The sequence below is a fragment of the Cuculus canorus genome, chromosome 3 (assembly GCF_017976375.1).
Source record: "Cuculus canorus isolate bCucCan1 chromosome 3, bCucCan1.pri, whole genome shotgun sequence".
NCBI classification, from domain to species: Eukaryota; Metazoa; Chordata; class Aves; order Cuculiformes; family Cuculidae; genus Cuculus; species Cuculus canorus.
This window is the reverse complement of record NC_071403.1, coordinates 29,811,125-29,827,482: the sequence shown is the minus strand read 5'-3', so window position 1 is coordinate 29,827,482 and position 16,358 is coordinate 29,811,125. Positions and strand designations below refer to the sequence as shown.

Sequence of the window (16,358 nt, the reverse complement as noted above, 5' to 3'; positions counted from 1 at the left end):
CGGTCTCAGCTCAGTTCCCTCAATCAGCTTTGTCCCATTTCCAGTCCCGATCAGCGCCAGGCCAGTTCCACCTCAGCCCCATTTCCAGTCTCAGGCCTTACCCAGTCACTCCTCAGCCCTAATCAGCCCCAGCTCAGCCTGTACTTAACCCCAACATAGCCCAGCCACAGTCTCTGCTTCTATTTAACCCCAACTCAGCCCCAGCCCCTACTCCTCCCTAGTCCCATCTCAGCCCTAACCAGACTCAACCTCTGTCCTAGCCATGATCTGCCCCGCCCCAGTTCAGCTCCACCCCAGCTCCATACTGAGCTCCGCCCCAACTCCAGTTCTTTGCCATCCCCGCGCGCAGCCGCTGGTATGTCGGCGGGCCCCTTGTAGGGGGCGCTCTGCGACGCCTGTGTCGGCGGAGGGGCGGGGCTTATGGCGGCTGCGTTCCGCCTGCGCCGTGCTGCACGCTTGCTGCCGGCCGCTAAGACTCGTGTCCCTCCCTTGCTGCTGCCCGGGCGTCTCGCTGCTTCTTCTCTGTCCCGTCTCCCCGCGCCGCCCGCCATGCAGGCCTTCCAGTATCCCGAGGTGCACCGCGACGAGACCGCTGTGAGTGCGGGCGGTGCGCGCGGCTCGGGGGCTCCGTGCGTGTCGGGGAGGGGTGCGGGGCACGGCCCGGCCCGGCGCGGCGGGCTCGGGGCTTCCGGGGCCGCCGCGGGGAAACCCGGGGAGGAGGGGGTCCTCTTCTGTGGGGGCTCCTCTGCGGGAGAGAGCTGGGGCTGTTCCGCCGGGAGGGGAGAAGAGCGGCCTCCAGTGCCTGGAGGGGCTGCGGGAAAGCTGGGAAGGGGCTCTTTGCAAGGGCAGGGGCCGATGGCACAAGGGGAACGAATTTATATGTGTGTGGGGAAAGTTAGACCTTAAGAAGAAATTCCTCGTGTTGAGAACGGTGAGGCACTGGCACAGGTTGCTCAGGGAAGCAGTGGATGCCCCATCCCTGGAGGTGTTCAAGGCCAGGATGGATGGGCCTTAGGCAGCCTGGTCTGGTGGGAGGTGTCCCTGCCCATGGCAGGGGTGGTGGAATTAGATGGTCTTTAAGGTCTCTTCCAACCCTAACTATTCTGATTCTAATTTAGTCTTTCTCCTTGTGTTCTAGCCATAACTTGATACGCAAGGGTTGGTGTGTGAGTTCAGTTCAGCTCAGTTTTGTTCTCCTTTCACAAAAGTCTGTGCTTTAGGCACCAGCCTGGGAGTTGTTTACTGAACTAGCATGTCTTTTAAACTAAAATGTTTGCTGATGCAAGCCAACATTGGAAAAAACTAAGTATTTAGTTTCATAGTTGATTGAAAGGCTGAACTGTGCAAGTCCCAACAGCAGGTACCTTCTAGTCTTGTTTTGTATACTGGAGGAAGGAAGCAGATAAACTCAGCTGTGTGGGTTAGTCTCTTGTATTGGATTATTGGGGTTTTGGGGTTTTTAAATTTATGTATATACTTATGTGCTTGTGAACAGCAACAGTACAGAGGGCTAAACCAGGGACAGTAGTGTAACTAGAAACTACATTTTGGGTGCATCCAGTAGTCAGGTTTTCTGATTTGACTTGAATACCTGGATTTGGAGGAGGTCTTGGGTTGTTTTTTTAGGGGTTTTGGTTTGTTGTCTCTTTATTATTTTACTAATTTATCTTTTGGAAGGAATTTATGTTCATGTTCTGCATTTTTCTGGTGCTTTGTGTTTTTCTAGTTGCCTTGGTGCCATCACCAAAGAATGGTAATACTAGCAACTCACATGGGAGCAAGGTTGTTGCTTTTCTCTGTCTTTGCTTCTTAGCACTGTATGCTTTGTGAGGTTCCAAATAACCGTTTGTCTTGATGACTGTCATTCCTTGATGAAAAGAGTTTGCTTGTGTGAATGTCTTTTTTTCAAGTATTGTCTTTTATAAATTCAGGTGTTGGATTACCATGGCTATAAAATCAGTGACCCATACTGCTGGCTTGAAGATCCCGATAGCGAACAGACAAAGGTAACCTTTCTTTGTTCAGGAATGGCTGTTTTGACATGGTTCTCTTTTATGGACCAGGTGCATGGGTACTCCGTTTTTGAAGGACCTGCCAATACTTTTTGAAAACTTACATAATGAATGTAAGTTTAGGTTTAGTTCATGTTATATCTTAGAGTGCTAATAGTAATGCCATTGTTTTCTATCTTTGTGCTAATGGGGGAAAGACTGAAACACTTGGTATGGCCTAGATCACAGAATTTGGAAGACTAGGGCCTTGTTTATCCTGCATCCATTTTCTTAGACAGTTTAAATGCTCAGGGTGGTGGTGTCACACTGAAGAGAAGCACTCCAATTTTAGACCACTTTATCCACTGTCCTAAGTACATCTAAAACTAGCATCATAGTTAGGAAAGAGTAAAAAGAAAACTGATTTGACTTGCTTTCTTTGTACGATGATAAGGTGTGCAAAAACATTTTCGTTTGTTTCTATACCTCTTTTTTTTAAAAAAAAAGACCAAAACTAAAAACATTTTCCTTCTGAAATTAGGCTTTGTTAGTGCGTTTTATTATCCTTTACAGATGTTGCAGTGTTTTCAGCCTGCACTGTGGTATCGCAACGTAGTGCTGCTGGAACTGGTATTTTGCTGACAGAGAATCCTGAAAAATAATTAAGTATGACTCTGGAACAGTTCCTCTGATATTCATGGCATGGGGTATTGCAGAGATGATGGCCAGAAAGTGGTAGGTGGCAGTGTGGAAGAGTTTCCTCTGTAATGGCTAATAATTTTGTGATCACTGTAGTTCCAGATCTAGAACACTGGCATCTGTCTAGTGTGCCTGATGGTGAAGGGCAGGATCTCCATTTGAAAACAAGTTGCATGAGAACAGTTGAAGGACGATAAATCTAATTCTCCAGAGGTTGTAGTTTAAATAGGAGACCGAATAAGGGATGGGGAATTATAACATCCTCATAAAAATGCAGCAGCTCAGACACAAGTTGTCAGATTGGTGGAATGAAAATACTGTGTGTCTTACTTGCCTACATGCTAAAAAATACAGCCCCTGGCAGAATTTTGTTGTGTAGTAGTAGTATGATGCGAGGAGTGGAGATAGTTGCTGTATGTATAAGTATGTGAGGAGGTCATCTTTTTCCAAAGTTCTAGGAGTTACCAAACAAAGGGAATTAAAGTATTTTGCTGTTCTACTACTTTCATAAAGAGATTAGAAAAAAATAATCTTGAAGTGCTAAACTTGTTCTGTCTGCTTTATTACTCGCTTCTTTGTGTTCTGCAGTGGAAGTTGCTGGTGGCCACTCTTTCTTGCTACCTTTTTGTAACAGTTTTATCTCCAAATTCTTGAGATAATTTGCAGGACTCCTGCAGAATAGGTATTCTGCACCTAACAGATTGAAGAATAACCAGATGCAGGTATAGAGGCAATTGAATATGCAGGCTTCAGAGAGAATTTGTAGCATCCTTTGTAAACTTTTCAAGGCTTCAAGTTGCTGACCTTGAGACCTGTGTCTTTCCCATTCTCACTCCAGGTTGCTTGCTCTCTTTATACCCTCCTTAATATCCCACACACCTCCATGTGTTTTGGGATAAAGTAAAAATACCCTTTGTACACCTCCACAATAGGCTACCTTTAATTTTCTACATACTAAGTACAGAACTAGAAGAATTTCTTGGGCATCTGTGCTTGTCTGTAGTGAAAGAGCGCATATTTGGTTCCTGTTTACAATATGCTTGCATGATTTGAATGTGTGTAACAAGGAAAGTTCTGGTTTATGCTACGAGTGAAGACTGAATGTAATTCATTATCAGGAATCTTTTCTCACACACAAACAGTCAAAACATGCACAAATATGTTGGAATTCTACTTTTCTAGACTTAGCAGAAGTAGTCATGGCAAGCGTTGGTGTGATCACAGAAAATAAGCAGGTAGGCCTAACTCAATTTCTGTGTTGATATGAGTCAGTGAAACATCAAGTTTACTATTTCTCGAAGCACAGAGAATGAAGCACAGGCAAGTGAGATTGGTTTTGACTCTGGAATTTTCATAGTAGTTTCACCTGATGCCTACTGTAGGATTAACAGGACTGAGACTGAAAGAAATCACCCACAACAGCTATGAATATGAAGAATCATACTCATTGTTCCTCGGGCTAGTCCTAGTGGGCTCTGATAGTTAGCAGCTTAGAAACACATGAACAAAGAAGGGTGAGATTGATTTTGTAATTCTCTTAAGCAGGTATTTTTACAGTGAGAGTAGAATGCAGATGGTGCTGTACCTGATCCACTGTAGTTTGCAGGGTTCCATTAAGTCAGATGGTACTGTGGTTTTTATCTGCCCATTCTCCCATTCTTGCCCTGACCTGAACGCTTCTGTCCTTCCCTTGCATGGATGTAGCCATTATTAGGTGGTGTTCTGGGAGGGAAGCCTTTGGTGGATTAGTTTTCTGTTGGCACATGTACTTAATCTAGGGTGCTTAATCTAGGTCACCCCAAGGCCTGTACATGATAGTTGGATCTAAGGTGGTTCAAGAATGGGATCTTTCCTTTTCTAGCAGCCCACAGCCTGCTTTTCACTAGGTAAAAGTTAAATAGGTCTGGAAATCTTTCAGCCGGGTCACCGAGGTGATCTTATTCTGTATGCTGTAAAAATGCTATAAAAATGAGGTCATTGAAATCTGCATTTGGCTAAGCAGAACTGTTTATTGTCAGACATGCAGTCTTAGAGCTGATCAGGCAGATCATCAAGGCGCTTACTCTCTCATGGAAAAGCTGTTGTTTAAGAAGTATGGATTTCCATTTTCATGATGTATGTCCTTCACTATATCAGTTTTTTCCTTGTGTGTGCTTGGTTAGCATAGTTGTGTGTAGCTATAAGCAAGCAAAACTCCTTTCTCCAGTAAATGAAAACTGAGCCCCTAGTCAGATAGGCAGTTTCTACCTATGGAAGCTGGGTTCATGCTCTGATAGTATTTTACCATTGATCATAGATTCATATAATGGTTTGACTTGGGAGGAACCTTAAAGATCATCTAATTCCGCTCCCCCTGCGCAGGGACACATTCCATTAGACCAGGCTGCTCAACCTGGCCTTGAAGACTTCCAGGAATGGGGCATCCATAGCTTCCCTGGGCAACCTGGTCCAGTGCCTCACCACCCTCATTGTGAAGAATTTCCTCCTTACTTCTTGTCTAAATCTGCCACTCTCCAATTTAAACCTATTCCCCCTAGTCCTCTCACTACAAGCTGTTGTAATAAGTCTATTCCCAGCTTTCTTACAGCACCTTAACTCACTGACAGTGTAGGCAGTAATGCATGGTTTGTTTCAGGTATGAGGGGTAGACATGGGCTGAAAGAGCATGAGCCATGTAGAGTACACAGTTGAGTTGTAGTATTATGTTAGTAACAGATGTATGCTTGGATTATAGAATTGAAACTCTCAAAACTACAATTAAATGGATTTGTAGTTTTCATAAATTTCTATTTGCACTTTGAATTTTTCTTTGCCAAATACTAAAGTAAATGCTGAGAGGCAGCCATTAGAAGTCTGCTTAGTTTTATTTTGTAATACTTGAAAAATACTATGTGAGCTCTTGTAGGAGTTGCACTGAACTACATTTCATTTATATATATATATATATATGTATATATGAAGATTTTAGGGGTGACTATTAAGCTGTAAATACTTTACAGGTTAATAAGAAAGACTGATAATGTTAAAACAATTTGTATCCTAAGATTTCTCCTTGGGAAGTATACCATACGTGGGAACCATCTCTGTTCTTAGTACAAAACTTTAGTAATTCTTTTGCTTTTCAAATTACCTTATTTTCTGAGATACCCATAAGTATATGCCTTACTTGGATGCTTATTCTGCCCTTTCTTCTGAAGCAAATTCTGTCCTGGTTTGAGGCTTGTGATTGACTGTAAGATGCTGATTTCTACAGGTAAAATAAGAATCTTTCTAGATAGGCTTAGAGTTCCCATTAGCCTTATAGGCTGGGTGGCGTCTACTTAGCTCAGTAAGGTGGATGGAGTTGTTTACTGTGAGAGTTTCTGCTGACATCTGTTGCTGTACCTTACCTGGAGCAATATTTCAATTATATATTGCTTTTTGAACATGACTGCAACCTTGTGCTTAAAAGTGTAGAAAAGTGTTTGGAAACAGAGTTGGAAACTGAACTGGATTCTCCTTTTGGAACTCTCTAAGAAGAACAAATTCCTACCTCCTTGTTCAGATAGCAGTGGTGTTCCCTTTTACAAACAGTTTTGGAATCTTTGGCGCATACTAAGTGGGAAAGGGAAGAATATATTAGGTTTCTGTAAAGGCAAAATTACTAGTGAATTCAATTGAGTGTAATAATTAGTATGTAAGCATGCTCTTGTGAAACAAATGCTTGTGAAGAAAAGTTTGTCTCCTCTTTGAATACCGGCAATGAAAACACATGTGGCAAGATGTGTCTGAGCATTTAAAAGTCAGCAATGCACAGTTCCAGTATGCTGTTGCAGCAATGTTTCCATTTCGGTGGTGTTAGGATAGATGAAACAAAAGCGTGTGCTGATTTCTGTCCAGTGAATGCAACTGAAAAGTGCTTTTGCCCATCCACTGTACTGGATATACATGTTATACATGTTTTTGTAAGATATCTTTTCTCTGAAAACGTCACTGCACTTTCAATAGTTAGTTTATTTGTGTAGCTGTCTAGATTTTTGTATGTGTGGTCTTTGAAATTCATATGTTTCCATTTAGAGAAAACAAATTCGGACTTGCATAATTCTTGGGTAGATTTGATTAAGTTCTTGCATCGTCTGATGCGGCACGTAACTGTTACAGTGGTACAGTGTGGAGGCTGCATGCTGTTTTGACTTACCACTGGGATTTGCTGTGCTACCATCCTGGATGTTAAAGCTGTCCATGCCAGTGTGATCCTGGAAGGCAGAATAGTAGCAAAAATTGGCCTTCCCTTGGCAGTGTGTTCACCTCTTTCCTTTTTCTCAGTGCATTGTTTTCTGACTTGATCCTCACTGGTAAGTAGTCTGATTTTTGAGTAAAGGTTGAGAAGTCATCATTGTTAGCCTTCTGTATCTGTTCTTTTTCAGTGTTGTAGTGCTTTTTTGTGTGTGTCATCCTTCAGTGGTGATTTGTGTGTAGCCAGTCCATGTATTCAACTAGTATGTTTTAGTACTTAGCTAGGTGCTCTTAGGGCATTACTAATTCTGCACTCACATGTTAAAAGCTTATCAGTTTCTGTATGCTTGCTTAGGTGTGAACAAATGCCTCTCAAGTAGAGACAGACCATAATTAATGCACTTTCTCATTTACCTTTTGGTTGGACAAGTCTCTGAAAGCACAGCTTGGCGTGTAATGCAGCTCTTGGCTGCACTGCAGTGGCAGCAAGTGGCATGATTTAGTGGTGGAGCTGGCAGTGCTCGGTGACTCAATCTTACAGGCCTTTCCAACCTAAACAATTCTGCGATTCTGTGAAATGGGAGAAGAGTGTCTTTCTCTCTGCCCTGTGTGCTCATTGCTCACCATACGACATGTCTGTAAAATGCTGCTGAAAGGGTTTTATATTCTAGTCTTTCCTCTTTTTCACAGGAAGAATGAAGAGATGAGTAAACGTTGGTAGCAATTTGTAATTTTGTGCCAGGTAGTCTGTACAGCAGCTGTCTTTTTTGAAGAACTGTGAAACACAAATTGTGGAATATAGATAGATGGTAGCCCTGCTGCTCCAGTAGGTGTTGACCTGTGGTGAAGCGTGGCTCAGATGTTTTCGTGCGTTTATCTGCTTGCTGTGTGGCAGATTCAGGACAGGTAGAAACAATAGCCTCTTTCGAAACAACTAGGGAAGAGACCTGTGTAAGCAAGAGACAAGGGTAGACAGGGGTAGACAAGGTTTCAGGCTGGAGACGAGGGGCTAGGGTCTGAGAGTAGTACCTGCAGCCATCATTGCAATGTCTGGCTGTGAATTATGGCCACACACACTGCGTCCTGCCCTTCCTACTCCCTCTGAGAGACAGAAAAGCCTGTATGTCTGCTCCCTAGCAGCTGTGATTCACCTTAAGACACTTAGGTATTCATTTCATGTTAATATACCTTGCTATGAATAGGGATAATGAAACACCAACAGAGCATATGTTTTTCCCTGCATGCCATGGGAGTGGCAACCTCTAACGGCTGGAGTGGTAATGGTTCTGCACACTGTCCTTAAGCGTATGTGACTAAGAGGTGGAGTGTTCCGAAGAAACCAGAGTCCTCAAAATTCTCTTCTCACAGATTTGGTATTCTCGCTTTTTGTAACTAAGAACTAATCTGTGGACAGTATTTTGACCTTTCCAAGAAATACTGTCTGGGACTAATCCTGTGTATTATGTTAACCGAATGAGCTGAAGCTGCACATGGCATTTTGTATCATCTTCTAGCCGTTCACAGTTCCTCAAGTTATAGTGCTGTCTGCAGACAAAAGGGACTCTGTTCTTTATCCATTTCCTAATTCATTTATCATTGAGTATTGGAGTATTGTGTATTTGTGGTGAAGAAAGGGAAGATGATATTTCCTAGGTATATACTATAAGTTAGCTATTCTGTGACATTTAGGCAAATATAAGGAAAGTTTATGAAAGCGTAAGGTATGGGATTTTTTTTTTTAGAGTGTAATGGCTGGAATCTGGCTTGTCTTTGGCCTAACCACTGGTTACCCCAATGCATGTCCTGGAAAGGTGTTATTCAAGATATAAGATCAGTCTGATTACAGGTTTGTGGCACAGTGCAAAAAAGTATGTAAGAATCTTCAGGCGTGACTACACACCAACTTGTATGGGGGTGGGGGGGAGAGATGTCTGTGATGCATTGTTTCAGAATTTAGTGTTTTCTGTTGGAAATACGCATTTTTACATGAGTTCATGTATTTTTGGGGGGTTGTTTTCTTCCAGGCATTTGTGGAGGCTCAGAACAAGCTTACAGTACCCTTCCTCGAGCAGTGTCCTGTCAGAGGACTGTTCAAAGAACGTATGACTGAACTCTACGATTATCCTAAGTACGGTTGCCACTTCAAGAGAGGAAAAAGGTATGTAAGGAATGTCTTTGTAGGTAGTGATGAATGTGAAGCAAATCAAAAGCAACTACTATTTAGGAAAACAAATAAAAAATTATATTTGTATTATTTTCTTTATGGTTGGTAATTAGGAAAAGTAAACCCATGTGATATATGTGGTTGTATAATTCAGAGCACTCAGTGCTTGACTGTTTCCAGTTCCCAGTCATATTATCTTGTTGTGCTTTTGTCGTCTTTTCTCTTGGTAGGAAGAATTATGAGTTTAGTAATACTCAGACAACTGTTGTAAAAGTAAAAGTTTGAGGATTTCCCTTCAAGGCTGTTCGCTGTCAGTGCAATTAAAGGCGCCTCATCCTGAAAACAGCGCAAGTCTGTCATGAACGTGTTGTTCTAAATATTTACTAAAATACTGCTCTAATATTGGACACACTTTGGGCATCTGGCAGGATTTTTATTTAGTTATTGCCACTGAAAAGCAGTGGCAATTCCCTTGTGAAAACCAGCTGTTCTTAGTCGGGGTAAATGCAGACAGTTGTTTTCAGTATTTTCAATTTGTTTGATCCTTGTTAACACTCAGAAATGCGAGGTATGTTTTCACTGTCATCCACAGCAAAGCGCAGAAGATATCTCATTGCTTTAAGATTTCTGCACAGACACTGAGGGAGATCTGCTTCTCCTTAGTGGTTTGTCCCACACCGTGAGCAGGATGTGAATAATTGTCACTGAGGGGGGCCAAGCCTGTGGTGTGTGTAGGTTTTTTAAAAAGTATATTGTGAGCAGTGAACCCAAGCTGGTGTTGATTTAAGTTGTCACTGATGTGTAGAGATGTGAGGGTTAAGCCCAGAAGCAGTGAAGCTGCTGTAGGACAGTATTGCATCTGGGGAAATGAGCCTTGCTGAGCAAATCAGGTGAAGCTTATTAGTTTGTATGTTGTGCTCATGCAGATGTAGTTATGCTGAATCGGATTCTGGAGCAGGCCTGGTCAGTGACTGCTCTGGATTCTCAGACCCATTCTCCCTGTACAGTGCAAACGTGCCTGAATGTGGTTATCTTTAATGCTGATAAGACTTGATATTGCAGGAGTACACGTGGCAGTGATGAATGTAGTCTCGACTGGGGATGGAAAGTCTTAATTCGATGCAGCTGACTGTCCTCCAGAAAGAGCATTTATGCCAAGAACTTCATATGCTTTAATTTATGATACCTTACTTTGATTTTAATAGACTTTTTAGTTTTTCTGACTGTTACTCTATTTCTTGGTGCGTGCTGAATTTAAATCATAGTACCTTAAAAATCATACCAAAACGCCACATACTGTGGTGTTTGAGGAGATCAAGAGGACTCTACCAAGTTAAGTAACTCTTAGTAAGGGGCAGAGGGAGGAGATACTATTTGAAGAACTAGCTAAATTTCTCATGACCACTTCAAAATTCTGAAATTTAATTACTCTAATTTTCTGCCCAAGAATAGCTGTTGAAGGACAGTATCTGAAGAGCTGTTCTGTAGAATCTGCAGAATGGAGAGTACCCAAGGAGGTGCTGTGCCTGTCGTGTTGTTTGACCTTTGCTTCCCAACTTATTGCCCAGCATTGCAGAGGTGAAATTGGCTAGAAAATGCATGATGAAATGGAAAATTACATATCTTTTTCTTCTGAATCTTGCTTTGAATCTTTTGAGTTTTTTAATTTTTTTTTTTATTTTGTTACTGTCGCAGTTAAACCAGAACACTCTCAGTAAGCATTTCTGTTAGTATTTGAACATATTACTTGTTCATATTATTAGCTGGGCCTTTGTGAATATTGTTCCCCCTTCTTGGTTTACCAGATTCCCGTGCTTGTATCAAAGTACTGGAGAGTTGTGGAGAGTATGTGAATTTGTTTAGGTTTGAGCATTAACCCATAAATTGCCCTGTTCCCCTGGGTGAAACTGCTGTTTGATTTATAAAGTCACGTGTTTGTGTAGTAAAGCTCAAAAATCCAATGAAGGAAGAAAAGTGTAGTACCTATGAATTGTGTAAATAGTTATTAATTAATTTGTGTCTTATGATGTGAAGAGTATCGCTCACTAAAGAGAATTCTGTAGTTCTCCGTTCTCTAAACCTTTTCAAAACACACACAGTTTTAGTGACATTAGAAAACAATTTCAGTTGTTTCATTTGAACATGCGTCTGCCACCTGATACAGATTGAAAGCAGCAATATGAATGACTAAGCTTAGAACTTAGGTGATGGGAACTTTTGCCAGTACTTGTAACAGAAAGACTGTGGCTGCCAGAGCTGTTAACCGTAGTGATATAGCCTTTATGGTATACTTGGCTTTGTTTGAAATGCACTGTGGCAAATGCCAAATGCAGCTTTTATTTTTAAAAGATGTTTTGGATGCATCCTACAAGCTCATCTGTACAATCTATATCACATTGGGATGAGATTCTTCTCGTTTTACGAAGCCTAGAAAGTGGTATTTGGGCTTCCTCTGCAGGTGGGAGAGAAAGGCACCTACAGAGGATGGTTAAGTCCCTGATGACCACAGAGGAAGCCGTAATTCTTACTATACTGTGAGGCTTGTGTTTCCCTTATATATTTACTTGTCTTTTATTCAATTCATTACAATCTCGTACGTGTTTTTCTTGCTTGTCTAATGGAAAATGTGAGTGCTTTCTACTTACTTTTCTTTTAGGTATTTTCATTTCTACAATACAGGACTGCAGAACCAGCGAGTTTTATATGTACAAGACTCCTTGGATGCTGATGCCAAAGTATTTCTTGATCCAAATAAGCTTTCTGATGATGGCACTGTGGCTTTACGAGGTTAGTGAGACAGCAGTTCCTGCTGAATAAGTCTTGGTCTTCAGCAGAAGCTGGAAGTAGTTTCCAGCTCTTCACCTGTAGAAGTATGGCTTGTTTTAGTCAAAGCAGTCACAATAGCCACTAGGTTTGTATAGTGTTTCAGAAGAACACCTCCAAATCTATGTTGTGTTCTCAATTAATTTGGTTTAATTTCTCGATGTCTTTTTTTTTTTTTTTGTAACTCTGTAAAAGGTTTCCACTGAAATATGAAGAGATTTTCAGGCTGTCCACAGCAAGTAAAAAAGTTTATGTATTTATATTTAATTATCTTAAAATTGTATTTTGAATCTTTAATATAAGCCAACAAGTTGAAGTAAGAGACTGTGAAGGAATGTAGCCTTAACTTTTAGGAGAATCACGGAATTACTTGAGTTCACAAGGACTTTAACTTGTGTTAGCTATCCATTTTCCAGTTCCCTGATGGCTTATTTTAGAAGCCAAACTCTTGGGCCTACAATTCCTTTAAATCTATTCAATGCCAGTTAATAAAAACAAAGGACAGAATTAGGGAATGCCGCTTTTTAAGTGTGACCTAGTTGAAAAGAATCAATATGGCTTTTTTTGATGAGAAGTCCTGCCCTAAACTGTGGATGTAAGGAATTGGGTTCATATAATCTTTCTGTATTTCTAAAAACCTGATGACAAAATCTCTTTCCAAATGCACTTAGAGAAAGAACACCTATGGAACAAGAGGGGAAACACCTGTTGTTGATAAATCATTTATTTAAAGGCAAGGACAGGAATAACTGATTGGTGCTCAAACTGGAAATCACCCAGTAGAGTTCTGTTGGGGGCTGTGCTGGTACTTGCACTGTTTAGTGTGTTCATATATGCTGGAAAAAGGAGTGAGCAGTGAGGTGATCGAGTTTGGTGATAATACAAAGTTATTCCAGGTAAAGTCTGAAGAATAACTGTGATAGAGCTGCAGAAAGGTGATAGTCAGTGGGCAGTAAATTAACAGGTGAAAGTCTCTGTGCAGATAAATTAAGTGATGCACAGGGGACAAACAATCCTAACCTCATTTGCAGAAGAACAGCTGGAATGGACTCTGAGTTGACCATGACCACTTGGGAACAGTTTCTAAGCTCTAATAATAGATCGTTCCATGGAAGTATTGGCCTAGTTCTCAACAGTAGTCAAGCCAAGCACATCAAGTGTGAGAAATGATTAAGAAAGAAATGGAGAACAAAACAGAAAACACCATTACATCAGCAACCCAGGGATTTACGCACGGGCATTGAATTTTAAGTATAGTTCCAGTCCCCTCAGCTCAAAAGGGGCTCTGAAATACAGTTCAGAGAAGGGATGTAGGAACAATCAGAGGTACGGAGCCAAGGTTGGGAACAGTTGAGTGTGCCCAGACCGATCACATTGGAAAAGGAAAGTTTAGCAGGGGTATAATAGAGGTCTGCAGAACCATTTGTGATGTGCAGTAACATGGAAAGGGTGAATAGGTGTTGGTTATTCGTGTTTTTTTCTGTTACAAGACTGAGAGGATATCAAATGAAGGCAGTGGTAGCTGATTCCAAAGCAAACAAAAGAAGGTGGTGGTTCCAAAGCTAAAAATCATTGGATGCTTGTAAGAATATTTGAGGGAAATACTACTTGTGCTTGCATTGTTCTTACTGTTGTAGGCATTTCCTTGTCATGACTGCTGAGGACCGGTAGGTGCAATCTTGTTCTGAATTGGAATGGCCACTTTCGCGTTCTTATGGGGGAAGAACATATTAGGATGGTACAGTGTTGTCTCTCAAAGCTATGATTTCTATGAAATGCAACTTTTTCTGCATTTTTTTTCAGTAGTTACTTTCAGATGTGTACAGGCCTGCAATAATTCAGTCTCTTCATTTGAGTGGATTTGCAAGAATGAATTTGATCCTTCTCAACTATGATGGAAGCTCATCTGAATTTTTTTCAGAATTACATTTTCCTTACAGTTTGGATAAAGCTGCATATATCTTGGAGGTGTTAGCTGAGAATACTAGTGACTAATCCATTTGTGTGATAATGGCAAATTTTTCCAGTTACTTCAGTTTTAATGGCTTTGTAGGGTCTAGTTTTCAGTGACTTCCAATACTGTAGTAGTATTTGCTTTATTTCAGGATGCATTGCTTGCATCTCAATTTACATTCACCTCTTTGGTAATATTTCTCTATTAATTTCACTTGAAGTTCTCTACCTGTGTGCATTTTCTGGCTCAAACTCAGGGAAGCAGAATCATTGCACAAATCATGGTTCAGGTATTGGTCTTAAGTGATGTTACTGAACATACATGATTTTGTATGCATGCCTAAACTCGAATCTGTGAACCACTTGAGAAGTCCTCAGAGACTGGAACAGTGCTGCAAATCCCAGATAATAGCAGATGAAGTTGCACTGTCTTTTGGAAAATAAACGCACTTTTCAGTGTTTGATGAACGCAAGTCTTTTATTGGTTTCCCAATTTCTGCTCTGTCATTGGACTTTGGCTAGTGTGGAGTAAATAATAAAAAGCTGCATGGCAAAATAACAAACTCTTTTTTGGAAATATCGATTCCTAGAGCTGGTTCTTACTTGATTTTGTTTGGTTCTGATTTCCTAGGTTATGCATTCAGTGAAGACGGTGAATACTTCGTGTATGGCCTGAGTTCTAGTGGCTCGGATTGGGTTACTATTAAGTTTATGAAAGTGGAAGGTCCTGAAGATCTTCCAGATACACTGGAGAGAGTTAAATTCACTTGCATGGTATGGACCCATGATGGAAAAGGCGTGTTCTATAACTGCTATCCAAAGCAAGAAGGGAAGAGTGATGGTAGGTATGGCTGTATTAATTACATGCGTTTGGAAGCAAAATGTCATTTGCAGTGAATTCGTGCAGGAAATAACTAGCTCTACTAGTTTATACAATTAGATATCAGATGATGCCCTGTATGACCAAAACCTATACTCAGTGTGTGTATGCTCTTGTCTACCTATCCCTGTCTTTCTCCTAAAAGTTTGCTGCTTCTTTTCTTTTTCTCTACAATGAGGGTGTTATTGACTTGAATTTGATGTCTGGAGACAGCTTACTTAGATCTTTACCCCTTATGCATTTGTGTGGGCATAGATGAACTGGCTTGAGAGGTTGACCAGATGAATAGCAATCTGGAGCATAAGTTTTTTTGTTATTCAACCAGATTAGCTCATCTGTGTTTCACAGCACAGCAGTAGAAAATGTTTATGCTAGCAAAACTCAAATAGCAGCACACAAAGGGGAATAAATTGTTGAGGAGCGTCAATAGGGAAGGATTCTAGCAGCTCTTATTATGAGCAGTGCTACTGAAAAGTTTCTTCTGGAGCTATGCTCTTTGTTAAACCTTGGAGAGAGCCTGAATTTTGCCCCTGTATTTGCTTTTGCAGCCTGTAATTTTGCCAAACTCACAAGTTAGATATCTGCCTTGTGATTTTTCACTTTTAAGCAGGTTTGTAGTTGAGAAACTGAAGTATTGGAAAATGTTGCTAGTAAAATAATAATAAAAATTCAATAGCACTACATGCAGTGCTTTAAAATATTTTTTATTTTAAGCAAATGGAGGTGTGTCTATATCTAGGCATGTTAATTAGTAGTGTCTCTCCTTAGTTGCTCAGAGTGAGCTGGGAGCGAAAACATCATTAGAAGGTGGCGAGGATTGTTATTTTTCTTTGTCTGCCTACAGTTTCTAGAAAGCAAAGCTTGAAATGATAAATCTTCAGATTTGGAGGATGTAGTATCAACAATAAAAGGAAAGGGTAACTGAACAGGTTTGCAGTGTGGTTTGAAGTTTTGTTTTGGTTTTGAGGGTGGTGGTTGTTTCCAGGTAAATGATTATAGACTTGAAGCATTCATAGTTCTTTCTGCTGAATCACAGAGTTGTTCAGGTTGGAAAAGACCTCTAAGATCACGAAGTGTAACTGTTAGCCTGACATTGCCGAGTTCACCACTAAACTTTGTTCCTAAGAACTACATTTACAGATCTTTTAAATACCTCAAGGGATGATGACTCAAGCACCTCCCTGAGCAGCATGTTTGAATCCTTGACAGACCTTTCTGTGAAGAAGTTTTTCCAGATATCCAATCTAAACCTCCTCTAGTGCAATTTGCTATTTCCTCTCATCCTATTGCTTGTTACTTGGAAGAAGAGACCAATACCCACCTTGCTACAACCTCCTTTCAGGTAGTTGTAGAGAGTGATTAGGTCTCACTTGAGTCTACTTCTCTGCAGACTAAACAGCCCCAGTTCCCTCAGCCGCTCCTCCTAAGACTTGTGTCCCGGACCCTTCACTAGCTTTGTTGCCATTCTCTGGACATGCTCCAGCAGCTCAGTGTCCTTCTTGTAGGGAAGGACCCAAAATTGAACACAATATTTGAGGTGCGGCCTCATTAATGCACGGTACAGTGGAAGGATGACTTCCTTGGTCTTGATGGCCTTACCATTTCTAATACAGACCAGGATGCCATTGGCTTT

The 16,358-nt window shown here is 41.0% G+C and overlaps 1 protein-coding gene across 1 annotated transcript in view; it reads left to right on the top strand.

Annotated features, from left to right (window-relative positions):
- Positions 1-396: 396 nt before the first annotated feature.
- PREP (prolyl endopeptidase) overlaps positions 397-16,358 on the top strand; it is a 107,433-nt gene continuing 91,471 nt past the window's right edge. Inside the window, exons 1-5 of the mRNA XM_054061942.1 lie at positions 397-594; positions 1,932-2,006; positions 8,930-9,063; positions 11,726-11,856; positions 14,477-14,686. Of these exons, the coding sequence (XP_053917917.1) occupies positions 421-594; positions 1,932-2,006; positions 8,930-9,063; positions 11,726-11,856; positions 14,477-14,686 (724 nt within the window). The 5' untranslated portion in view covers positions 397-420. The remainder of the gene's footprint in view (positions 595-1,931; positions 2,007-8,929; positions 9,064-11,725; positions 11,857-14,476; positions 14,687-16,358) is intronic.